Source organism: Meriones unguiculatus, chromosome 11 (assembly GCF_030254825.1).
Source record: "Meriones unguiculatus strain TT.TT164.6M chromosome 11, Bangor_MerUng_6.1, whole genome shotgun sequence".
NCBI lineage: Eukaryota > Metazoa > Chordata > Mammalia > Rodentia > Muridae > Meriones > Meriones unguiculatus.
In genome coordinates this window covers 59601955-59628949 of record NC_083359.1, presented here as the reverse complement: position 1 = coordinate 59628949, position 26995 = coordinate 59601955, and the positions used below count along the sequence as shown (strand labels likewise).

General features: G+C 37.5%; 1 protein-coding gene across 5 annotated transcripts in view; it reads left to right on the top strand.

The window, feature by feature from the left end:
- Nucleotides 1-26995, top strand: part of Ptprc (protein tyrosine phosphatase receptor type C) — a 113217-nt gene that overhangs the window by 78493 nt on the left and 7729 nt on the right. For all 5 annotated transcript variants that reach the window (XM_021655930.2, XM_060364380.1, XM_021655929.2 and 2 more), the window contains 15 exons: nucleotides 1962-2117; nucleotides 3645-3853; nucleotides 9180-9240; nucleotides 10479-10587; nucleotides 11199-11233; nucleotides 13886-13995; nucleotides 14492-14582; nucleotides 14669-14745; nucleotides 15628-15664; nucleotides 15755-15852; nucleotides 16513-16638; nucleotides 18277-18434; nucleotides 18948-19083; nucleotides 20737-20886; nucleotides 25303-25393. In XM_021655930.2, the coding sequence (XP_021511605.1) occupies nucleotides 1962-2117; nucleotides 3645-3853; nucleotides 9180-9240; nucleotides 10479-10587; nucleotides 11199-11233; nucleotides 13886-13995; nucleotides 14492-14582; nucleotides 14669-14745; nucleotides 15628-15664; nucleotides 15755-15852; nucleotides 16513-16638; nucleotides 18277-18434; nucleotides 18948-19083; nucleotides 20737-20886; nucleotides 25303-25393 (1644 nt within the window). The remainder of the gene's footprint in view (nucleotides 1-1961; nucleotides 2118-3644; nucleotides 3854-9179; nucleotides 9241-10478; nucleotides 10588-11198; nucleotides 11234-13885; nucleotides 13996-14491; nucleotides 14583-14668; nucleotides 14746-15627; nucleotides 15665-15754; nucleotides 15853-16512; nucleotides 16639-18276; nucleotides 18435-18947; nucleotides 19084-20736; nucleotides 20887-25302; nucleotides 25394-26995) is intronic.

Genomic DNA, 26995 nt, shown 5'->3' with positions numbered 1-26995 from the left:
GCATTGTCATTTTCTGCAGCCTGGTAAGGCTGCTCCCCCCTCAGGGGGAGGTGATCAAAGAGCAGGCCAATCAGATTATGTCAGAGCAGTCCCTCTTTCCATGACTATGGAACCCACTTGGACACTAAACTGCCATGGGCTACATCTGTGCAGGGGTTCTAGGTTATCTCCATGCCTGGTACTTAGTTAGAGTATGAGTCTCTGGGAAGACCCCTGTGTTCAAATTTTCTGGTTCTGTTGCTCTCCTTGTGGGGTTCCTGTCCTCTCCAGCTCTTACTATTTCCCACTTCTTACATAAGATTCCATTCCATGCACTCTGCCCAACAGTTGGCCATAAGTCTCAGCGTCTGCTTTGATAGTCTGCAGGGCAGAGCCTTTCAGAGGCCCTCTGTGGCAGGTTCTTTTTATTCAAGGACTTTTCGATAATAATTTTTACTGTTTTCTCACATATAATTAAAACACATTAGATCATTTCCCATTTTCCTCTCCCTTTCCTCTCTCCTATAATCCTATGTCCCTCTCTTTCCTTCTATACTTTTATTCCCCTCTCCCTCCTCCTGTACTTCTCTTATCCCCTCTCCAAGATTCATAGCCACCTCTTCCTTAATTGTTGTTACATATACACAAAAATATATAAACATAAAAATGCCACCTGCTGAGTTCATTCAGTGCTGCCTGCATATATGTTTTAGGGTGGGTCATTTGATATCAGATAACCAATCAAAAAGATGATCTCCAGGAAAGATGGATTACCCTGATGTCAGCAGTTGTTAATAGTTTGTAGCTCTCTGTTTAAGGTTAGGCCCAATGAGGTCTCTCCCATCCGGGTTGGGACATCAACTGTTGCTGGAATTGTTCAAGTCTCATTAGGTAGTCATGTTATTGAGGTTTTATGAGTGTAGGTTTCCTTTCAAAGCTGAAAGACAAAAATTGTACAGCCAACCTCCTGGTCCTCTGGCTTTTAGACTCTTTCTGTTCCCCCCTCTTCCTTGCTTGTCCCTGAGCCTACGGTTCAGTAGCTTCAACTGGAGCCAGACTCTCCCCTGTCAGTTGTTTTCTGCATTTTGACCAGTGCTGGCTTTCCTGTTGTTCTCCATCTGCCACAAAGTTTCTTTGATGAGTGGCGAGCCTCCTTTATAACGGTACATATTTAGAATTCAGTTAGGCACTATACTGATTTAGGGAGCTGCCAGGGCCGGTATTCCTCTAGACTCTATGACCAACGTAACCACATGTAGTTGGCTATGTCTACGATACCACGTGTAATTTCTCTCCTGTTAGGTGGGCCTTAAGTCTAATTAGACAGCATTGCTTACTGCCAAGATGAGGGTTATTATTGCACCTGTAGTGATGCCTTGCTGCACTGGTCACTGTTGTGGCTCCTAGGTGTCATAGCTGTGTAGAACTATTGAGTGTTTCCCTTCCTTAGCAGCTTGCATAACACATTTTCACACTTATGAAAGCTAGTCCTCAGGGAGGAGGCTTCTGAGTCCATTGAAGGCCTCTGACTCCTATGTCCATAGCCTATGGCCTGTTTAGGAATAGACACTTACCTTTATCTTGTGGGTAAATATAATGATTGCCTATTTCTTCTCCAAACATCCTTAGTGTTAAATGTCTCTCTTCCCTCCCTCCTGCTTGTTGTCCTCCCTAACCCCAATTAAACCCCTCCACATTTCTCATCTCCCTCTTCATATTGCCGTCATACTCTCTGTTCATATTGCCTTTCCCCTCTCTAGAAACCCCCTCCCCTGTCCCTTTCTATTGCCTTGGTTTCTGCAGTTACTCCAGGTTGTATATTCACGTCTGAAGATCTGAAGCTAGGATCATGGATGAGAGACAAGATGCTGTGTTTGTCTTTCAACATTTGTAGTTTACTTGTAATCATATAATGTAGAAATAATCTGCATAGGGATCCTGACTCTAAAAACTTACTAAATTAGTTTTTCTTTTTAATTTAGGAAAATGTCAGGAGACAGATAAAAATAAGAACAATGTTACGGTGGAAGACCTGAAGCCCTATACACATTATGCTGTGTCTGTTTTCGCTTATGTCAAAGGGAAGGTACAACGTAATGGGACTGCTCAGGCATGCTACTTTCAGACAAAAGCAGCTCGTAAGTTCTTTACTAATGTTTCTTTCGTGAATGACAAGGAGCAACAAATTCTGTTTTCATGTACGATGAATTGATGTTTTCATTTGGAAAAGAAATTGGCTTGGCATATTTGCTAACATCTAAAATTTTACATAACTTTAAACAGTTATTTAACAACTGCTAATCAAGGTTCACTGTGATTATTAGATATAGTCACAGGGTTGAATGAACATGGCTGGAGCATCGTCAGCCACTGTGCTTCAAGCAATTAAGCACCTCAGCAACTTAAGCTAAATATCCCCACTTTATTATCTAGAAAGACTAACTGCAGTTAGACACTCAATCATGTCCTACAGGACAGCTGATAAAAACATTTCCTAATATACCACAGTTTTGGTATTTATTTTATGTCATGTTTTTCACTGGAAATTTCAATGGTCTTGCTTCCTGTGTTAAATTCATGCAATTTATTGTAGCAACTAGATTGGTGACCAAGCTAACTGCTAATCTCAATGAGGGAAGGGAAGAAGAAAGAGTCTGGGGGGAATGTAGCTATGACTATTGGACCTAACAGGTGCCGGGTTCCTGGAGAGAGGATGTCTTCAGTGTTAAAACATTCTCCACATCATCTAGGCTTAAGTTTTAAATGTGCAAATCACAAAGTATAGAGGTGGAAAATGTACAAGTAATCCCACCATTATCTCTGGAACATTTGGCATTTGGTAACTCCATGAGAAGAGTCAATTTCCTTTAATAACGGGTCCCTTGGTAGGCTGACAACACACTAGGGTGGGTCCCAAGCCTAAGAACTAGCTTGATACGGCAAGGAGAAGAAAGGGAGCAATTTCAAATGGGTGGCAGGGCAGAGCCTTCTAGAGCAAGTGCTGGGGTGTATGTGTATGAATATGCCATACAATCTATATCTATATCTATATCTATATCTATATCTATATCTATATCTATATCTATATCTATATCTATATCTATATCTATATCTATATCTATATCTATCTATCTAGTGTGTATATATATACAATATTGTGTGTATATATATATATATATATGTATATATAATGGCCTACTCAAAGAACTAATAAGAGCATTGAAAAAATTTTCCAAGTCCTACAGTTATTTGCTTTTGTTGCCTTCCCAGGTTTCTGGGATATCATAAAAAATGAAAGTAACTTGTTGCTTGAAGTAGCTCGCCTGGTGTTGAGTAGGACCCACAGGTACATGGGAGGAGGACCTGTGCTAAAGAGGAAACCTTTATGTTTCTCAAGCACCCTCCCCGGCCTTCCTCCTTCTCACTTTTCACTGTTATTTAGTTCCGCAGCATCCTCATCAGGGAATGTGCTTAGGGCTTCAAGAATGTCTTATTTGTTAATAATGAATAGGTGATTTATTCTTAAATGTTTTAAAGTAGATTTTGAGTCTGTTTTCTCGTGTGCAGACAAATACCGAAAATGCTTTACAGTGTACTCATGATATCAGTGCTTTACATTCACATGTCAAAAGACTAAGATAATAAATCTTTCTTCGTTTTGATAGGTCCAAGTGAGGTCAAAGAAATAAAAGTCTTCCGGAAATCAGAAAATGCTATAACTGTCACATGTGAACCTCCTTATGAAATTAATGGCCCTAAAACATTTTACATTTTGGAAGTCAGAAGTGCAAATTCTTTATTTGAAAGTTTCAACCGGACTGAATGCAAATTTTATGTAGAGAATCTCTATTATTCAACTGACTACACAATTCTGGTAAGGTCTTTTTTTCCCATAGTCACTGCTTTCCCAAGACACATTACAGTGTTTAATACTTAATACCTGCATGGCAGTAATGTCAGCGCTCACACGGACTTTGGATCTCTGAGGACTACTCAGATCAGCAGTACTTTGGAACATTCAACAATTGAAGCCAGGCATTTTATCTCTGGGATGAAAAGCAATATTTTATAGCAAATTTTTGTTAGGATGTTTGCAACTTCAAAATGACTTAACTGTGGAGAAATTACTGCTTGTGTTAGGAGGCAATTTGTGAGCAGCAGATCTTTGCTTTGGCAAATATTTATTTTCATTAAGTTTTTTAAGTTTTCAACTACAAAATTTAAATACTAAAATAAATTTAAGAAAATATTTAAACATAAAGTGAACACAAAGAATATTAAAATACCCATAATTTCACTGTGGATTATGTATTATGTAGATATTTCTGTTATTTATGATAAACATAACCATTTTAAAGACAGTTTAGCAATTTTTTCTAAGTTTTCCACATTAACTTTTTTGTTATTTAATTTCCAATAGTTACGTGGATGTTCTATCATACAAGTTTCTTCTTTTATTTTTTGGATTTTTCTTTTTCTTTTTTTTCTTTCTGTCTCTCTTTATTTCCTTCCTTCCTTCCTTCCTTCCTTCCTTCCTTCCTTCCTTCCTTCCTTTCTCTTTCTTTCTTTGTGACAGGGTTTCTCTGTTTAGCCCTGGCTGTCCTGAACTCACGTGGTAGACAAGCCTGGCCTCGAACTTACAGAGATCTGCCTTCCTCTGCCTCCCAGAGTGCCAAGATTACAAGTGTACACCCCTGCACCCAGCTTCAATTTTCATTGTATTCTACTATACTGAATTGTAATATAAACAGCATTTGGTAAACATGTTTATTAATAAATAGCAACTTTTCTTAATGTCTTTAATAATTTCGGCTCAATACACGATAAAGTCCACTTAAGGAAGAAAAATCTTGTTTGGACTTCTAGTTTGAGAGAAAGCATCATGGCAGGAGCCTGATATGGCTGGATACATTGCATCTCTATTCAGAAAACAAAGAGAGATGGATGTTAGTGTCCCACTCACACTCATTATTATTCCACCTAGGACCCTCGACCATTGAATGGTATTGCATTTTGGTGTTGCATTTCTATATTAGCAACTCGTTTTTCCTTTACAGTTAACCCTGCTCCTTCACACGCATGCCTAGAACTTTTCTTAGGTGATTCTAGATCTTTCAAGTTGACAATCAGTGTTAACCATCATCAGTCTACTTGCATGTCTACTTTGAAGCCATAAGCCATATTCTTCTACCTATATGGTGCATCTTGTCTTGACCTTTAAACTTTCTCTGCCAAACTTAACATCTTTGTGTTTCTCTTCTCTCTTACTGTAGATCTGAGTAAGAGCTGTAAGTCATAGCCATGCTGTAGCCTGAGCTCTGTGCTGCCTTGAGATTTCCTTCACCAAAGAAATTAATCTATTTCCTTTCTTTTCACTGCTACTCAATTCCTCAGCCACAGACAGGATCTAGCAAGGTTATTCACCAATGTGTATCATGTAGCTAATACGTTTCAGCCCTAGATTCTCTCCAACCCCTGAGGCCCCTTGAGCTGAGCTTTCAATGTTTGCCATCCTCTTGACATTTTGGTCTTTAGATTCTTACCAGAATAATACATTAGGCTTTACTTATAAGCACTCTAAGTCTTCTCTAACATGAAGCTACAAGCTCTTCCACCTTCTTTGCACATACCAGTTCCAAAGGAATGAAAGTCATGTGCTCAGGTGTATCACAATGGCCCCATTCCTTGGAGGCAATTTTCTTTGTAATTTTTACTGTACTTATGAAGGCATATATGTATGCAAAATAGGTACATATGTGTTATAGTACACATACTTGGAAGCTAGATGAAATCTCTAGGAAGTAATTTTTTTTCCTTCTTCCATGAATTCAAGGAATTGAATTCAGGTTACCAGGCTTGCATAGCAAGCAGTTTTACCTGCTCAGCCATTTCACTGCTGTTTTTTCATATTTGCTAAATAACTAATATTTCTATGTTAGTATTTCTATATTAGCAACTCGTCTTGTTGCTAAATATAACTTGTCTTGTTGTTGAAATACCTGCCAAATTAACTTAACGAAGAAAGAACTTATTTTTGCTCACAGCTGGAGGAGGTACAGTCCATTATGGTGGTAAGGGGTGATGTCAGGATGATGGCAAAAAGTAAAGTTAAGCTTACTTTCACTTTATTATTTAGACTCTTTATTATTATTAATTACTAATAAATAATAAATGTTATCCATTATTGAGTTTAGCATGGCGTGGTGCTACCCACATGGAGGATGGGTCTTACACCACAATTAACTCAGTCTTGAAACTCCTTCACAGATATGTCCTGAGTTTTGTCATAGGAAATTATAGATCCTGTCAATTTGACACTCAACATTAACCATCACAATATGATCCTGATAGTTGACCTCATTGGCTTTTTGTCATTCTAAGTGTTTTTGTATATCATCTTTTTGGATTATATTTTTTAACAAGAAAAGTAGTGTATTAGTTATGGTTCTCTGGAACCAAATGGGATTTATTATGGTGCCTTATCAGCTTGGGTCCACCTAGTCCAGAAATGGCTGTCTACCAACTGAAAGCCCAAGAATCCATCAATTGTTCAGTCCATGAGGTTGGGCATCTCAGGTGGCCTTCAGGACTCAGCCAGAATCCTGAAGAAACTAGCTCTAATGTTAGTGACAGAATGACTTGCCAGCAAGAGGGAGGGCAAGCAGGCAAAAAAGCAAAGGCTTTTTTCTTCTGTGTCCTTTATGTAAGCTTCCACAAAAAAGTATGGCCCAGATTTTAGGTAGAATTTACCACCTTCAAAAAATCTGCATCTAAGGTGAGTCTTTTGTGGAGGGTATTTTTTTCCTCCCAGGCCCAAGCTGCAAAATATTTTTGCAAATACTTAGGCTTTATAGCTAGGCTCTTCTCTGACTAGCTCATAACATAAAATAACCCATTTATACTAATCTATGTTCTTCCATGCGATATTTTACCTCTGCTCAAGTACCATACGGCAGTCCTCCTCACATCTTGCTGAGTGAATCTTCTGTGCCTGGCACTATCCCAGAATCCTTTCTGCCTGCCAGATGTACCACCTCCTATTTCCTGCCTAAGCTGTAGGCCATCAGATTTTTTTATTGACAGGTGTTGCATCCATACAATATACATGACATTCCACTTCAAATAATTCAATCAAGGAAAAAAAATCCCGAGGGAGAGGCTACAGTTGGGATACAAAGTGAATAAACTGTAATTAGTATAAAAAAATAAAAATTAAAAGAAAAAAAAACAGGAAAAAGTCCCTCACAAGTGTACCTATCAGCTTGGGTTTTAGTTAATTCCAGATTTAGTCAAGTTGATAACCAAGAATAGTCATCACAAGTGGTTTGGAATTTTTTAATGTGCTATTTTAAATGGTGCTACAGTGGTGTTTACATAGTCTAACTTGCTCATATGATGAACAACACTAGTTGATTTCTCTAATGCAAAATATTCTTCCTATTCGAAAAGGCAAAATATCTCTATTTTTCATAGTGCATTATTCTTTCAACATATTATTGAATAAATATCTTAATGTTATATTAATTCCACTGAATAATCTACAGATTATTCAATAAATAGGCAGAGATGCCTTTGACATCTGTGTGGTATGCATAGCTTTTGTTGCATTTTGGAAATAATTCACTATTTGTTAATGTTGAGTAACTTTTTCAATAGTATAAAGATTTCTATTATGCCCTAGAAATCCCTCTGACCCGGAGGTATTCTTTGATAATCATTTACATCATCTTTCACAGTTTTTGGTTCTTGCAGATATTTTTTGAGTGAGTGTGCCATTTCTTCCTGAACCGTGTTTTCTGTGGAGCAACGGTGGTGCGCTGGTACTAAGCCATCCTGCATTCCCTCCCACTGCGTTCTCCTTCCCCAGTGGCCACAAAGCTCTTGGCACTGTGTTTCATACATTCCTCCACACACTGAGAGTTTATCTTGTGGACCACTTTATTCCATAGCTTTTCTCTTCTTCCACTCTTCAAACATTATAAATTATTCTGGGATATATGAGGGAACATTATAAACATAAAATTCAAATTAGGAGATAATTTTCACTTAGCTATCCCTTCTCACACTGTATAAACAGCTCTCTCGTTTTCTTCATTTCAGTAACCATAACTTCTTTCCACAAGCATTTTTGTCCCCCCTAAGACAACAGACACACTCTTGTGAAGCTATAACCACCTCATCTTTATTCAGCATCACCACTTTCACTAAAGACATTTGTACTTGTTTTGTTAAAAATAATTTATTTCTAGTGAGTTGTTTTGATGTGTTTTCTCACTGTATCTTCTCTTATGAAAAGAATTATGATCATTATTACTATGGTTTTGGAAAATTGTGTCCTGTCCCTCCATAGTCTGTCATATCTAAAAGCCTGCACACAGAATTTAGTGGATTCTTGAAGTATATTGTTAGTACTGATGATTTATACTTTGATAACTTCTCAAGAGCCTATGATAGAAGACTTTATAATGTAATATGTCTATATTTGTGGAGTTTGATATTTAATTATTGTGAACTGTGTTGCTTTATAAGAGGTCACCGACACAATTTTGTTTCTGAATATTAGGAAATCCTATATTAACCTATATTGAGAATAAGGCTTTTATGCATGTTTGTTATCACCTTGCAATGGTGCTGTTCACAGCCATTTTTTACACAGTTAATGTGGTATCAGGGGTCTTGTTTCTGCACCCCTCTCAGTTTCTTTTTATAGCAAGTTGATTTTTTTTATTTGTATCAAATTTTATGAGTCCTTGGTGTTTATGATAATTATTTCTACACTGCAACTTTTCATCCTTAAAGTTTTTATCCTTAAAAATATGGGCATTCTACATTCAACTCTTGTAAACAGCAGATTTACGTTAAAAATAAAATATGAGCATACTAGCATATTAATACATAGCTTTTTTGCTTATTTACTACACCTTAAAATTATTAATCATGGGTTTCATTTCATGAAAATTTTCATTTGTTCTTCCATTTCTATTTGTTATTCATGTCATTCCTAAAATACATAAGCTTTTTTGTATTTTTTTACTACATACAGTAAAATAACATTAAAGTTTCAGCTTTAAATCAGAAGTTTTTAATGAACACAAGCAGCATTTTATGAGAAATAATGTGTATTTTATAACATAACAGACATGTTCATAGTGGAGAACTAAAATATTTTCTTTTCCTCTTTTTTTTAATTTGAAACTTAGGTCTCTTTTTACAATGGAGAGTATTTGGGAGAGTCAGTTGAGGAAAGGCACTCCACATCTTGTAAGTCACCCAGCCATTTTGAATGCCTCTGTGTGCATGCATTTGTTTGAACAAAATGCTGTTATTTAGCATCCATAGACTGACTTGTTTGTTTCTTATATGTATTTAATAAGTACCTGAATGTTTCAAAAATTTCTGAGTAAAAATATATCAGAATACAGTACCATACAAAACAAATTAATAGATTTGACCATTTTGTCACTAAGCAAATATCACCTTCATTACAGATTTTAAGAGTATTTCCTTGTGTAAATATTTTTGGGATCTCTTTTAAATGGGACTGTTTTCTTGGCCATGATGGTTGACATATATCTGTGCTACTGCTGTGTGTGCTGATTATGTTCTGATTTCACTTCAGATACCTTAAGTATTTAGGGCATTATTATTGACAATAAAGCACAAAAAGCTACTTTTCTCTCTATCATTTACTAGAATCAAACTATTTAGCCTCATTTAGGAATTAAGAAATTAAGGTGCAAATGTAATAGTTTTCTGACCAAATTCCCTTCCAGGAAATCAGAACTAAGGTTAGAATCTCAACAGCGTAGCTAGGAGGCTCAAATCTTGATATCATTGCATGGGTTTATTGCATTTCCGTCCTGTGCACAAAAATGATAGCATGTAACCCAGGATAAAGATATTGCCAACAGTGCTTAGCTCGGCTTTTCCTATGAGTGTGATTCACATTGATTCTTAGCAAAAACTCAAGCTGGGGAAAGCGTTAATCCTTGCTGTCAAATGAAATAAATTTTGTCTCTTGGTTAATTGGTTTTATTCCCCAGTGAACATGTAAGAGATTTATCTCTGTGAGGTAGAAGCCTTTATGAATCCCTTAGGAGGTTACCCATTTCTGTGCTCAGTGGTAAACTATGAGTTTCCTTCTGAAAACTGTAAAAACCACATTACTTCATTGATCCCTTTAAAATGAGTCTCTGAAAGGGAATTAAATCTAAATGATAGTTTTCTACAAAAGTACATTATTTAATGAAAAGAAATGGAAGTACTCATCTATATTCTAATTAGTCTCTTTAAATATAAATGCCTTGGGAATTTTGAAATAACAGAGCCCAAAATTGCAAAAATCAAGATTTTTAATGTATTTCAATTATTATAAAATTTTACCTTTGAACCTTCACAATAAATGAAAAATATTGAAATTCTTGTTCATGAAGGCTACTTGTGTTACCTAGCAAAGTATTTGAAATAATAAGCTCTCGTGTTTTACTTTTTATTTCCAGATAATGTTAAAGCACTGATTATATTCCTGGTGTTTCTGATTATTGTGACATCAATAGCCCTGCTTATTGTTTTGTATAAAATCTATGAGCTGCGTAAGAAAAGATCCAGGTGAGAGACAATTAATGATAAATTAGGAGGCAATGGCTGTAATAATGTTGCTAACTGGTGTCCAAAGCAGTAGACTAGAAAAGACAATATGAACATCACTTCCCAACTGCACATGGGGTCCAAGACTTAACATGGAATTGGTCGTTTGCTGTCCGTCTATTCTCTGCCTTTGCTAATGATATTGTAGCCTTGTTTTAATAGTAATCAGTGTAAAGAGTGTGTGCCTTCTCTTTTAATCCTCAGTGGGTGAAAGCAATCTTGGAACAGCAAATGCAAAGGAAGGAAGTTCTAGAAAGCATGATTATTTCTTTCCCAAGAAAAATAAATATTTATGAAAAAAAAGGGAGGGTCCACTTAACTTCTGAAATTTGCAGGCAGCTTCTTTGCTTTCTTCCCCAAGATCCTGTTTTACTCTTTCATTTTCCATCTTTTCACCTCTCTTCTTCTCATTTCCCCCCCTACCCCTTATTCTGTTCTCCTTATCTCTATTTTTCCCTCAGTCTAGTACATTAATAAAATTATGTTTGTTCAGTTAAGTTGAATGCCAACTGAATTCCATGCTCATTTCATCTATAGAAACTCATGTTTGTTTGTCTTTTAAATTTTCACAGCAATTTAGATGAACAACAGGAACTTGTCGAAAGGGGTGAGTATGAATAATTTTTACTGATGAATATTAATCTGAACCTGAGTCCACTTGTTTTAAAATAAGGGCTATGCCTTTTTAATTAAACCTGGGACCAAGGTCCATCGACACACACAATGAAACAAGTTTAATTATTCGAATAGTAACCATTTATGTGAAGTTTGTGATGTGTCACAAATAGTGCCCAAGGCACTGAGAGTGACAGTGACAGGCTGTGGCCTCTGCCCTTCCAGGGTAGGGAAGCTAATAGAAGAAGCCAGGTGAATTGATGAGTTAGTACAATTTGGTTAATTTTATAGCTGTACACCGTGCATAGGTCTGTATAAGGGTAAGGGATAAGAAATTGTCTGTGGAGAATGCAAGAATTTACTTGGCTAAGACTGCCAGGGAACATCAGACTGGCTAGTGGTGGAGGAGGACGGGGAAACAGAAGGTATTTTGCCAGGATGAGATGGTGCATCCTTCCACTGAAGGCACTATGGTGACACTATATAATGAAAAGATACACCTTCTTCCAATTGTTATATAATTTCTTTAGCTTTTAAAGCCAGGACCCAATTTAAAAAAAAATCATTAAAGATATTTAAACTGTGCTTGCAATATTTAAAGTAGTTTAATTTCTCTTATTTAAGACACTGAATCTCAAAACATTTTTCTGTCTTGTTTTTCTGTCCTATGTGAAAGGTTTCCTTCTGTAAACAGGAGGTACCAAGTGTGTGTGTAGCAGTTCTTTGGAGAGCCTTAATTTTAGACTCCTTTAGAGACTGTATCACAACCTGATTCTTGCATTTGTTGATTAGCCTCCCATAAGTAAGGTGCAGACTTTGCGAAGTCAGGAAGGCTCCTTTTTTATTTCATGTTGTCTCCCCGTTGCTTGGGTGAGAACATGGAATTTAGTGCATATCAGTGAATAGATCAAGTCAAGAAGATCACATGTGTAGAATGATAGCTCTGTTAGGCCAAGGGCAGAAGGAGGAACAAGGGGGTGACCACACCTGGCCAGTGGGCAGAATACATATTCCAGAGTTAAGGCAGATTGAAAGCATCAGGTGGTTTGTATTGTAATTAGTACCAGTTGCGACAAGGACTACTCTAGAACTTGCCCACTCTAAACACAGCCCTCAATTCGGTGTGGATGAAGTCTAGGCATCTCCTGCTCTCCAAGGGGACTGCTGCACCTAGCCAAAGTCATAACAGTGCTTGGAAAACAGAGTTTTGTAAATAACATGATAACTATACCACATTCATGAACAAGTTGTTTCTTCATTTGACAGTGGGGGCCGTGACCATGACAAGCAGAGCAAGTATCAGAAACAGGAGAAGGGAAAGTAGGAGAAACAGTAGCATGTGTGATGGCACACATTTCCTTAGGCTTTCAAAACTGCAGTTTGTGGGGCTGGAGAGACAGCGCAGGGGTGAAGAGCACTGGCTGCTCTTGAAGAGGACAGGTGTTAGTTGCTTGCTCCCACTTGGTAGCTCATGCCAAGATCCAGCATAGTGTAACCAAATCAAGATGAATGGTGTGTAGAACAGCATAAATCATTTTGTTTTATCATCCAAGTACATCATACACGTACAATTTTAACAAAAATTAAAAATGAAGGCTGCAATAGAGCTCCTGGGTGGAAAATTGTCTAGAACATATGAGGCTGTTAGTGAGAAAAAGAGAGAACAAGGGTGCATTGAACGTATGACAGGAGTCTACTGAGCGCATCTGAAAGACTCTAACTAGCAGTGTTTTCAAAGCAAAGACTCATGACCAAACCTTTGGCAGAGTACAGGGAATCATAAGAAAGAAGGGGAGTTAGTCTGATGGGGAAAGGATAGGAGCTCCACAAGGACCAAATATATCTGGGCGCAGGGTCTTTTCTGAGACTGACATTCAACCAAGGACCATGTATGGATATAACCTAGAACCTCCACTCAGATGTAGCCTGTGGTAGCTCAGTAACCAATTGGTTTCCCAAAGTGAGGGGAACAGGGACTATTTCTAACAGGAACTCGATGACTGGCTCTTTGGTCTCCCCACCCCCGAAGGGAGGAACAGTCCTGTTAGGCCACAGAGGAGGGCTTTGCAGCCAGTCCTGAAGATACCTGATAAAACAGGATCAGATGAATGGGGAGGAGGTCCCCCCCATCAGTGGACTTGGAAAGGGGCACGGTGGAGATGAGGGAGGGAGGGAGGGAGGGACTGGGAGGGAATGAGGGATCGGGACACGGCTGGGATACAGAGTTAATAAAATGTAACTGATAAAAAAAAATAAAATTAAAAAAAAAGCACTAAGCACATTAATTTCAAATTTCTATCAACAACAACAAAAAAGAAAATAATAATCATAGCATATAGAAATCTGTTCATTACTATAAATTGCATGTAATCAAGCAAAAACATGGATGTCTAACAATGAAAATTTTTGTTCAAGGACTTTCATCAAAGAGAAGCACATTCCAGTAGAGGGAATAGTACAAAGCCAGAAAAAGACTCAAGTACAAGATTTAGAAGTCATTAATATATAGGCAAACAGTTATATATGAATAAAGTTTCCCACACAGATAGGGAGAAGGAAAACAGCTGAGGTATGGTCTCTAGTAAGGCATGCCTATCTGATGGACAGACAGACAACACTGATCTTGACGCTCACTTATTTACAGATGATGAAAAGCAACTGATGGATGTGGAGCCAATTCATGCTGACATTTTGTTGGAAACATATAAAAGAAAGATTGCTGATGAGGGTCGACTTTTTCTGGCTGAATTTCAGGTATGTGTAATCCTTGATATAAGATAAGAAATTCCACATAGTCATCAAGATGATTCCATGTTATGTATATTTGCATAATCATTTGCCTTGATAATTTTTCTACAGCAATATAATCCAGGCATATGTTACAGCAATATTTATAGATTGCAGATGTATAAAGATTGACCAGGTCATTCACATTATGAAGCAGGTAAACATTGTAGAATAATGCTTTACTACATTGTATCTGATTATGAAGACCTGTCACAAACATATCTAGCTCATTTTGTATTTGTGTTCATAATGCACTGTGTTTGTCAGTAAAAAGGATGTATTTATAAGTTACCTCATTTACTCTCAATGGTGACTGATAAAAGAAAAAAAAATATTCGTTTCTTTCTTTTTCTTCTTTTGTTTCTTTCTTTCTTCTTTCTTCTCCCTCCCTCCTTCCCTCATGACATTCTTCCTCCTTATTTTTAGAACCTTTTGTAACTCAAAGAATATTTGTATCTTCCAGAGCATCCCACGGGTATTCAGCAAGTTTCCTATCAAAGATGCCCGAAAGCCCCATAACCAGAATAAAAACCGCTATGTTGACATCCTTCCCTGTGAGTGCATATTGAGAACGAGTTTCCGTATATTGGCACTGTGTGACTGCCTTTAGTTCAGCATGAAAGCTTTCATTTCTTTACAGATGACTATAACCGTGTTGAACTCTCTGAAGTAAATGGAGATGCCGGGTCCACTTACATAAACGCCAGCTACATCGATGTGAGTAAACACGCTGAGTTATCTTACAGCTTCGTTTGATTGTTGGCAGTGTTCATTTTCTTTGTATCTACGTGTTCCAATTTAGTCCCTTCACTGTTTCTGTAAAAATTTAGGGAAGTTACTATAAACACTTTAAATTAAGCCCATAACATCACTGACATCACCAACATGTACACCATTAACATTTAGAAAATGTGCGTATTCTTGCTGGCTCTAAGTTTCAATCAATGGCAAAGCTACCTTTACCTGTAGAATTTTCCTCACTGCTAAGGTAAATTTAAGGTGTTTGAGAGAGTTTTGTAGGGAATTAGCATATTTTATCTACATCTGTACTGTTTCCTTATCTTACTCCATGTTGCTGAGAAAGCAGTCATTACAGATAATGAATGTTTTTATTTTTCATATCTGGAATGACATAAAAGGACTCTAGGGAATCTACAGTATGTTACAGCAATAGTAAATATGGGGAAATGTAGGTGTGTTCCTACAGGAATTTATTGCAAGAAATTGAGTAAAACTCTGAAAAGGAACTTCATGGCTGGTGAAAAAAAAGCAGTTTGACTAGCAGGAGGTACTGTGGGGCAGGCAGTTTATAACAAGGGAAGTCTGGATTTGCCTTGTTACTTGCTTCACCATCTCAGATGAGATGGAGTCTAATTATAAAAGCTGTTTGGAATTCTACATAGCAAAAATACATGCAGGTATTTTTGCAGATGGTAGCTAACCTGTTTAGCACCATTGAAGGCCTTGTGGCAATGACCTGAAAATGGTCAGATATCTTTACAATCATGACAGCTACGTCAACTTCTTCTGATTCACGGTTTTTCATACTAATGAACAAGTGTTCCATAAGTGACTGTTCTTTTTGTCTGTTTTGATCAGGGCTTCAAAGAACCCAGGAAATATATTGCTGCACAAGGTAATTTGTTTTAAATCTTGGAGTTTCTCTTAGAAACTTCTTTTAGAGTGCTTTTGAGAAAGCATTTCATAACCTGTACTTAATTCCTAGGACCCCGGGATGAAACGGTTGATGACTTCTGGAGAATGATCTGGGAACAAAAAGCCACAGTTATTGTGATGGTCACACGATGTGAAGAAGGAAACAGGGTAAGAGTTCAGAAGGCTGGAGGTCAGAGCTGGGGAAAAGAAATGCTGAGTAGCAACTGGCATGATTCATACAAACAATTCTGTTTTAACTTTGTTGATATGTTATTTACATTTTCATACGTGTTTAAAACCTTCATTTATACAGTGTATGTATGTGTGTGTGTACATAATTCAACTGAATTGATTTTTGAGGCTCTTATTTGGCACTGTTATAAGTTCTATATACATTAAATGTTATATACATTGTGATGTGTCCACTTAAAGAGTATTTGTAAATGGTCACAGCAAAACTTGATGTTGGGGAGTCAGTGGAACCTTATGTAATTCAATATTGGGAAAAGTAAAAGCCTGTGGGTTCCCAAGCCTGAGAGTAAGCACTTGCAAGCATGTCACTTGTGCTAAACACTTTTGCAGTCTTCTTGTGATAGTTGGCCAAGGCTGGGCAGTTCATCCTTCTGCTGATTTGTTAGGAGAAACCCATCCAGAGACATCAGTGGGAAGTAGGACACATTTCAGCTTGAGGTGCACATTATTGAAAAAGAATATGCAAGTGTTTGGGAAATATCAGTTGAACACATTTTTTATTGTTGATGTTTTAGGAGTAAGCAGAAACTGTTTTAGGACAGACTGGAGTCATTAATAATTTTTTTTTAACTGTAGAACAAGTGTGCAGAATACTGGCCATGCATGGAGGAACACACTCGGGCCTTCAGAGATGTTGTTGTAACAATCAATGAACACAAACGGTGTCCTGATTACATCATTCAGAAGCTGAACATTACACATGTGAGTTTATCTCATTATGGAACTTTCAGATTTGTATGGCTTTTTTATAAAGTGCAACCAAGGAATGTTAAATGTGAGGTACTAAAACACATCTGGAAAAAATTATTTTTAATGATCTTTAGCAGAAAGAACCAGGTTAAGACAACCTTGAAAGCTGATGGGATAAAGTTTAAATTACTGATTGATGCACTGTTTGTCTACAACAATCACAAGTACCTGTTGTGCTGGACCTTTGAAGTAGTAACAAGCAATTCCACAGGCTGTACTGAGTTGGTGATGTGGTTATTAAGTGGAAAAACAAACAACCCTGGTTGTCAGGAGTTTCTCTGCATTATGAAAGGTGTATTTCAGAAAATGGCACATTGCATGAGTATTTAAAAAGTACTAAGTTATAGCTATACAGATGAGAGAGGGAATACTTATTAGTTCAACAAAAAAGAGGTCAGCATGGCCTTGGTAAGATTTGAAACAGAGGTCATCTCTTATTATGCAATTCCATTTTCAGAAAAATTCGAGATAGAGAAGCCTATGAATGCAAAAACTAGATTAGTGGTTGCCTTAGGCTGAGAATGTCAGAATGGGGAGTCAGATGGGTTCAGGCTTTCACTTTACAGTGACAAAAATGTTTACCATTAGATAATGATGCTGTACTACTCTTGCTATAACAAACACACTTTAAATATGTGGACTCTTTGATTTACCATGTATATCTTAATGGAGCAATTTAAACTCATACATCTTATCTGATTTAAGTTTTCCTTTTATTCCTCTTTTGGGGGATTGGTGATCTGAATTTTATTATTGCAAAGTTCAGGTACATTTTCTGCAGGAAAACAAAACAAACAAACAAAAAACAAAAACAAAACAGATTATTGGATATTTCTCCTCAAGCCTTCTTTGTTCTGACAACATCATTCCCTGATCTGTTTTGGGGACTGAACAATCCTATTTATGGCCATTAGAAAAATGCATGCTTGTCAAAGGCCCCATTGTGCATATATGAGAACTGTATAGAGGCCAATGCCTATCTGCTCACTGAAATTATTCTGAATTATCTATCTTAATGAATTTATGTTTCTATTGGAAACTTATAAACAAAATATTATTTTTATATTTACCTTTTGAAAGATAATAATAATTCTCTGTGTGACAATCTATAGGAAAGAATGCAAATCAAATAATTAATCATACTTTATCTATGTGGGAAATAATCCTGCTTGCTGGGAAAACAACAGATGAATTCTAAAAAGCTGTGAAGATGCTATTTTCTCAGTATCTAAACCTCTATCTACAACTCTCAGGTCCCCTTTTTAGTGTCTCATTTTTAGTTTGTTTATTTTTTTTCCTTTAACTTTGACTTCATAGCACAGAAGGTCTGAGGCGTCACCGCTATTTTTACCCTTCCTTGATCTTCTCATCACTGATTTACTGGGTAGTGCATGAGTCTTAGTGTGATTTCTCATGAACAGTTAGTAATGGGACAGGAAACTCAGTCCTGAAAAACCAAGGAAAACAGTGTCTGAGGCAAAGGTTTGGGGATAAATGAGGAGCCTACTGTACAGGTCCTTTGTTTTATATATTTATCTCACCGAGTTTGCTTTGAAAGAATGTCTCAAAAATGCATTATCTCTTGAGTAGAAAAAAGAAAAAGCAACTGGAAGAGAAGTGACTCATATTCAATTTACCAGCTGGCCAGACCACGGGGTTCCTGAAGACCCCCATCTGCTCCTCAGACTTCGAAGGAGGGTTAATGCTTTTAGCAACTTCTTCAGCGGTCCCATTGTGGTACACTGCAGGTAAGAACTGCAGGCCAAGAGCGCCTGTGCATTTGCACAACTCTTCTGTAGGGCAGTTAAGAACATCCTCATTGGTTAGTGATTTTTTTTTGTCAACAATCTGCTAAGGTAAACTTATATTCAATTTCTCAAATAGTTGTCGTTATAAGTTGACAGTTTATAGTTGATTACATTTGTGGAGGGATAAACCATTGTTGTGATTTGTGAATTAAATAGCAAGCACCTGGAAGTAAATATGTAAATAGCTCTACTGATAAACTTGCTCTAATGCCTACTCTTGATGGCCCTTCTACTTCTTCCTTTTAAAAAAATATCTGTGTGCATATGTGTGGTGGTAATGGTGGTGCTAAGACAGAGAAGAGCTTTGGGCAGCTTTATGGATTCAGTTATCTCCTTCCACCTTTAAGTGGAATTCAGGGATCAAGTATAGGTCAACAATTTTGTCTGCAGGCTACTTCACCCACTGAGCCATCTGGTATACCTCACACCTCACTTTTCTGTTTGTTCCCTCAGTGCTGGTGTTGGGCGCACAGGCACCTACATTGGAATTGATGCTATGCTGGAAGGCCTTGAAGCAGAGGGCAAAGTGGATGTCTATGGTTATGTCGTCAAGCTGAGGAGACAGAGGTGTCTGATGGTGCAAGTAGAGGTACAGTCTAGGTTTCCATGAGTATGCTTCCTGTTGTTTGAGGACTTACATCTTCTGGGGACAGTAGTGAGGGAGGAGCTTAAAAGAAATACATATTATGTACATCTTCAAATAGTGGAAGAAGATGATGTTGTCTTAATTTCTAAGAGCTAAAATAAGCTAATCTTCATGAGAAGCACTTTGAAAGTGTGTTGAAACACACTTGGAAAGATATTTCCCAAACATTGAAGTCATTTGCAAGCCTGAGCCTGAAGAGAAAGAAGAAGCAGTGTTAGCGACTTTTCATAATGTTGAGCAGGTAGCATAGAATAGAGGTTAAGTGTATCTTTTGTTTTGTGTGTTTTTTCCAGACAGGGTCTCAGTATGTGACCTACCTGGCCTTGACTTTGCAGCAGAACTCCTGCCTCAGCCTCCCAAGTACTAGGCTAACAGACAGGAAACACCATACCCAAGAACCTGACTCTTTGGACTAGAGTTCAAAAGTTCAAATACAGGACCTGAATTGCTCATTTTACACATTGTTGGATATCTTTTAATCTTTCTATGCCTCAGATCAAGCATCCATAACTTGCAAATATTACTGAGATAAAGTCAGTATTTATCTCATATAACAACAATAAAAAATGAGTAAAACGAAAATATAAGTTGAAACACTTAGACATCAACTGTGACATCAATTACCAAATGTATTGTGGTAATTTGGTAATTGGAAGTTAATATAGAAAATGTCTGTGTAACAAGAGTACATGTTTGTTTGTGCAAATGGCCATAGCCAGAAACAGGTTCAGGAATGTTCCTTGGATTTAGCATAGTTAGAATAACAAAATATTGGAAATCCTCTAAATACCTAATGATGGGGAATGGAAAATTCATAACAAATTACTTGCAGTGCTGAAGAGAACAAACTAGTGTGTTCCTCTCTATGAGGGCAGATATAGAGATGGAAACCACCGAGAATCAATATTAGTGAAATGTGTGTGTGTGTGTGTGTGTGTGTGTGTGTACAGAAACAGACATGAGAGCAGCTTTATAGAATATATCCAGAAAATAATCAGAATCAAAAGAGATGCCAAACTAGAGATGAAAATTTTAAAAGGCTTTCAAAATTATGCACTTTCCTTAAAAAGAAAAATAAAATAGACTTACATGAGATAACAAAAACATTTGGAAATTTTAAATTTGGTTGGCATACTATATTTTAAATAGTTTTCTCCATTGTCTAAAAATGCTACAAAACTGAACAATATGTGTTGTTATTAACTTGTTTTAATAGGATATTAACTTGTTTTTCTGACATACTTTATGGTTTTAAATAAATACTAATTTTAACTCCAATATTAATCAGTGAGGGAAGCAACAGGCCATGCTTTAATTAAAATATCCAGGCATAAAATAAAAGCCACATAAAAATGGATACTTTATTTGATAAAATACTTTTATTTTCTGGGAATTATAGTCTTACATACAATTTGTTCACATTCTAGAAAATTGTGACTCAATTTCCAGAATATTTCTATGCTACAGATATCATTTTTTTTATCACACAACTTCCCAAAGTATGAAAATTTGTATGTATGTGTATTTTAGTTAAATCTAGCATATAGGGTTGTACAGTATGTGTTCACTATGTGTGTTATTCTTTGCTTTTTGCAGACACAGTACATCCTGATTCATCAGGCTTTAGTGGAATACAATCAGTTTGGGGAAACAGAAGTGAACTTATCTGAGTTACACTTGTGTCTACAGAACATGAAGAAGAGAGATCCACCCAGTGACCCCTCTCCTCTGGAGGCTGAATACCAGGTAGCAATTGTCACAGCAACGTCAATGGTTACACGTAACTTTGAGGAATGTGGCTCATTTTTCAGGTCCTTGACAGTTCCTTGTCTACAAAATAGTGGCGTGCAGATAAGAAAGCTACGACTTTGAGAGCTTTTTCTATGCTTGCATTTATGCAGCAGTTATGTAAGAGGCTTGTTTAAATCCTGAATTCTGAGTCTACAACTAACACTCCTGCTTCACTAAGTTTATATGAAAAGCATCAAAACAGTCACAATAGCCACAGAATGGTCTGCCACAGGCAATATAACATCTCACCTTTAACTACTGCATCTGGTTTTGGTTTCAAAGGAAATAATTAGAAGGATTTATGACTGATTAGGAACCTAAGCTGGCTGGAACTGGTAGACGGCACGTGGAGGATAAGTATTTGTGTCTCCACCTCTTTACTGAGTGATTATTCTGAAAGCCAACTGGGGATGAAGTTTGCTGTGATTGCAGTGAGTTGCCATAGCCATTCTCAAACAACCTCATTGTCAAAAGTGGTGTGAATATTTTCCTTCCATAGGTAATTTTTCAGATTACAGAGACTTTCTGTTTCATAAGAAATGGAATGTGCTTTTTAAAAATCAGATGCAGGCCACTTGAGCTTGGAGGACAGCTAGCAAGCAGCATGGAATGATCCCAGTTTCCACTATCTTCCAAAGACATGACCTATTGTGAGTGACTATCAGATCCAGCACAAGACTGATTATCAGGGAGCTTCAGCACTATTTCCTTGCCCTTTGAGCTGATAAACTAAGTCACACATGAATACTTGTTTGGTAATGCTAGTATGTTTAAGGTAAACATTTGCATGTATATTCACTAAAAGAAAAGGAGACTTATTTTTCCACTGAGGCAGCATGTTTGGAGGTTTGCTGGTTGCCAAGGACATGTTTAGGCACAAGAGTCAAAGTGTTTTGCAAGTGGACATGGAATGAGTCTGAGAGAGTGTCATCCAGCACTCGCCAGCTGTAACAGGAAGAACCTGGAGATGTTATTCTATCTAAGCAGAGAGAAAGAGAATAAGGGTAGAGATGCTGAGTGGCCAAGAATGTGGTGATAGGATGTCAGAACGTGCAGGCAGCTCTCTTAAGGCTGCCTTGCCTTTGCTAATAATATATTTTAAATGTTTAACAGACACATAATTTTACATATTTTGGGGGAAGAGTGGGATGCTCTGAAACATGTTTATGATACATGATAATCAGATCAAAGTAATTGTTCTTAAATTACTTCAACCCCAATTGCCCTTAATTTATAGAGAAATTATAAAGTAAAATCATCAGTGAAGAACTGAAGGAGACTGGAGTGGGAGGAGGCAAAACAAATCTCAATGCTTGAGGAGGAACAAAGAGTAGAAAATGGTTAATTCAAAGATACTAAGATGGCAAGAAATTATTGAATGATCACTTGGTGTTTATGGCCATGAATTGGAAAAATATTATTTGGTGATTTTGATTGAGCTCTCTGGGGATAGAGAGTATATAAACTCATGAAGATCTTTGCAAATGAATATTTATAGCAGTGGTTGATGACATAAGAAGAATTCACATAGATAATAAGAAAGAAAGGAAGGAAGGAGGGAAGGAAGGTAGAAATAGGAAAGAAAGAAAGAAAGAAAGAAAGAAAGAAAGAAAGAAAGAAAGAAAGAAAGACATAAGAACAGTATGTTGTTCTGGAAAGAATGGGGGTTTTTGAAAGTCAATGTATATAGCAGTGAATGATGACAAATGATGGAGTCACAAAGATAACGATGGAGAGAGAGAAAGAGAGAGAGAGAGAGAGAGAGAGAGAGAGAGAGAGAGAGAGAGAGTATTTGTTCTGGAAAGATACTATTCTCCCAGATAGAACACAGAAGCTGTGATCCAAGAGGTCCAGGCTGCATCTCTAGCTGGCAAGGGGACTTTGATTAAAAAAAAAATTCTAGGAGAAAGCTTTTAGAATAAATGACTAGGAAAAGGGGTAATTTTTAGTAACGTAGGTTATTCAAGTCATTAATTACACATGTCACATTTGTAATAAAATGAACAAAGGTGGAATGGCGAGTCCAGTTGGGTGAGGAGTAGAAAGAATAATCCCAGGAGGTGAGAAAGGAATCAAGCAGCAAGGCTGTGTAGACGATTTCATCATTGTTGGTGTAACCAAGGAGATGATCATCTTGTAGGAAAGAGCCCATTATTAGCCAAGTCTAAAAATAATGAGATCAGGTGATCTTAAGATTGGATGCTTCTGAATGGATGACACTGAATAATGAAATGAATAATGTGAGGAAAAAAGAAAATGAAACTCATTGGGTTTTGTGACTAAGAAACTAGTGTAAAAGATGAAGGATGGGAGCAAAGAGAATACATAATTCTTACTCAAACTATGAGGCACAGAAATGTCAGATTGACAATGGTTAAGCTTCTTGGTGGTATCAACTCATATCAAGCTGGTGTAAAAGGGAAAGGAAGGAAAAGAAAAGAAATTGTGGGGAGAAGAGGATTAGGATGAAATTTTTGCTGAGGACAGACCATGGACATGAGAAGGTTGGAAAAAAGCTATTGCTGAAACAACACAGTGCTGCAGTGCCTTTTCTTGTGGAGACATGAACAGACTTCTGCTCTTTCCAGATGGGCACTGCAGCTCTCATCCACGAGTTCCTGGCTTCATCTCTACCTGGCAAAGGGACCAGGTGCTGCCAATGTGAAGCTGCGTTTTTAGGCATGAAAGGTCCAAGAGTGTGGAGGTTACAGAATTTTACAATAATTTTCCAAAATGCCACTGAAGCTAGTCAATGTGTAGCAGAGCTAGATGCCCTGCATGGAACTCTGGAGTGAAGTGGGTGTGAGGCTGTGGTGGGGAAACCTGAGTTGCAGTGAAGACCTCAGAGTATTGAAGAAGCCAGAAATATGGTCTATTTGCTAAGAAAATGTGCAGCAGTCTTAGCCTCCTCCTACCACATCCCAATCATAAAGAACAGCAGCTTGGTCTGGTAAAGGAGCTGAAGCAAAATTACCCTGCAGAACGAGCTTTATTAGGAGAGAGATACTTGAAACCATGGTGGGCAGTGCACTCATTGGGCCTTGAAGTGGGAGAGCAATTCATAGGAAAATAATGTTGTACTAGACACAGCATAATAGGACTTGGGAGCTTTGCTTTAAACCCAGAAAGGGTCGGCAATAGGAGAGATAGACACCACATCTAACATGTAGCAGTTTCCTAAAGTGAAGACAGGCCTTTCTGTTCATAAGAAGCAAAGGACATTTCTTACTTTTACAGGTTTTTTGGATGTGGAAAGAAATTCTATTTAATCTGGTTGTTAAATAGCTATTTAATCTGGCTTAGTCTGTATACTAAGGAGGCAAGCATTGTTTAACACCATAAATGACCTTGTTGCAAGGGGTAGGAACTCGGCTTGCTTTTTCTACTCTTGCAGCCCTGGCCTTACTTCTCACAGCAGGGACTATCAGTTCTTTCTAGAGAACAGACTGCAAGGTGAGGAGTATGGCCTGACTTGGCGTCTGTGCATCAAGTCTGAGAACAATCTTTTGTGCCATGCTTTCTCCTCCATAATGGACTAAACCATCAAACCATGAGACAAAGTAAACCTTTCCTTCTTTATTCCCTCCTGATTTTTCTCACCAGTAAGTGGTCTTTTTATTGGTACCTGGTCACAGCAATGAAAAATGTAAGGAATATAGAAAACGAGCTACCTTGGAAAACACCACAGATTGTTGCCACAAGCCACCCAACAGCCACTGTCCTCAAGAAGCAAGAACCTAATATTCTAACTGGAACTGGCAGGCCAACTTCCATTAGTGGGATCTGGAGAATTATCTGGTCTTCCATCCCTGCTTCTTTCAAGTAACAAAAGTCTAAGCTTCTCAGTGAGGCTGACACTGTACACGGCAGTGCAGTAACAGCTAGGTCCCTGGTTTTGAGACTGCTGACACTTCTTAGCAGAATAATTGAGAGCAGGGAGCCAGGGCCAAATGCACAAATGGGTAATGTTATAGTATATAAGAAATGGAAGGTTCGCTGAAGGGGGATCCAAGGTATAGCTTTCTTGAGGTCATTATCCAGGATGGTCTAGAATTTGCCATCAATCGATCTGGTTGGAGACATCTATACTATTGTAAATATCCCTTTACCTGTACTCGCCAAGTAATCCGGTAAACTTGCTGGTTGCTCAAATTGAACTCTGATGAAATTTCTGAATAAGAAAAATATTATGTTGTGGGGGAAATTAAAAAAATAACTTATAAACAAACAAACAAGAAACCTGTCACCCATGAGGAGTCACACAAATTTCACTGATGTTGATGATGTAACTTGTCTTTAAGTGATATCTCTGTCTGCAATAATTAAGGAAATATTATATTTTTAAAAATGTTTTGTGTTTCTTTTTCTTAGAGACTTCCTTCATACAGAAGCTGGAGAACACAGCACATTGGAAACCAAGAAGAAAACAAAAAGAAAAACAGGAATTCTAATGTTGTTCCATGTATGTAATTTATCAGATACAATTAAGTTATTTTTGGATTTATTTAATATAAGACATGGAGTTTGAAGGAACACTTGATTGACAATTGATATGAAGTTTGTGGGCCACCTAAAATTTAATTTTAGCATATTGTTTAGATCCCAAGTATTTTCAACGAACTGTAGGAAATGGAGTGTATTTAGTGTGTCCCCCCCCCAGACACATTTGAGAAAACAAAAATGAAATGGGTTATAGAAGATGAAACCTCTGAGATGAGGGAAAGAAAGGCTTAGTCTTTCTTGCTAGTCTTATCTTATCCTTAGTGTATATGAAGGTAATCATCAAAGAGGTTCTCTCTGTTTTTAAGCAGAATGTAATTTTTAATTATTATTATTATTATTATTATTATTATTATTTACAATTCATTCACTTTGTATCTTGGCTATAGTCCCTTCCCTCATCTCCTCCTGGTTCCACCTTCCTGCCCTCTTCCCCCCTATAACCCTTCCCTAGCCCACTGATAGAGGAGGTTCTCCTTCCCTACTATCTGACCTAGCCTATCAGATCTCATCAGGAGTGTCTGGATCCTCTTCCTCTGTGACCTGGTAAAGCCACTTTGAGAAGGGGAGGTGATCAAAGGCAACCATGTTCATGCCAGAGACTGCCCCTGCTCCTTTTACTAGGGAATCCCCATGGAGACTGAGCTGCCCATCTGAGCAAGGGGTCTAGGTCCTCTCCATGCATGGTTCTTGCTTGACTCATCAGTCTCTGCACTCTGCTCTGGGCCCAGATTTTTTGGTTCTGTTGCTCTCCTTGTGGAGGTCCTGTCCCCTCCAGCTCTTTCTATTTTCCTCTTCTTTTATAAGATTCCCTGCACTCAGCCCAAAGTTTGGCTATGAGTCTCAGCATCTGCTTTAATACCCTGCTGGGTAGAGTCTTTCAGAGGCCCTCTGTGGAAGGCTCCTATCCTGTTCTTTGTCTTCTCCCAATTCTGATGTCTATCCTGTTTGCCCTTTTGAAAGAGGCAAACAGGATAGATACCTTTGTTCTTTTTATCACTGGTAGCTACGAGCTTGAAAAAAGCTGAAAATGTTCAATAAATTGTCAATCACTAAATATGCCACATTGAAAATACAACAATGTTTTTTAAGCTCTAATTCTATTTAAGCATATTGATGGGATCACACCTGGTAATGCTTTGATTGCATCCAGCTGCATATCCCAAAATTAGCATGGGTAAAATATAAGCCAACCTAATAAACAAGACAACCAGATAAATCAAATCAGTACATGGCCGACCTACTTAATTTCTGCAGAAGTACTTGGTAATTCTGTTAAGATATGGATTTTGTGGTAATGTAGTACCAAATACATCATCAGCCAAGTTATTACTAATATAAGATATTAAGAAAACTATGAAGGCTTTGCCAGTAAAAAAATTTAGATTAAAAAAATTAATCTGAAGAAAGTGCTTAATAGAAATCACTTTAATGTTAATTGAATAACATTGAAAACAAAAGTCTAAGCTGTGAATTTTTAAGCTATATTAACAAGAACAGTCATAGTACATGAACAACAAAGTTGTGTTGAACAGTCAGTTGGAACATAATGACACTACTTTTG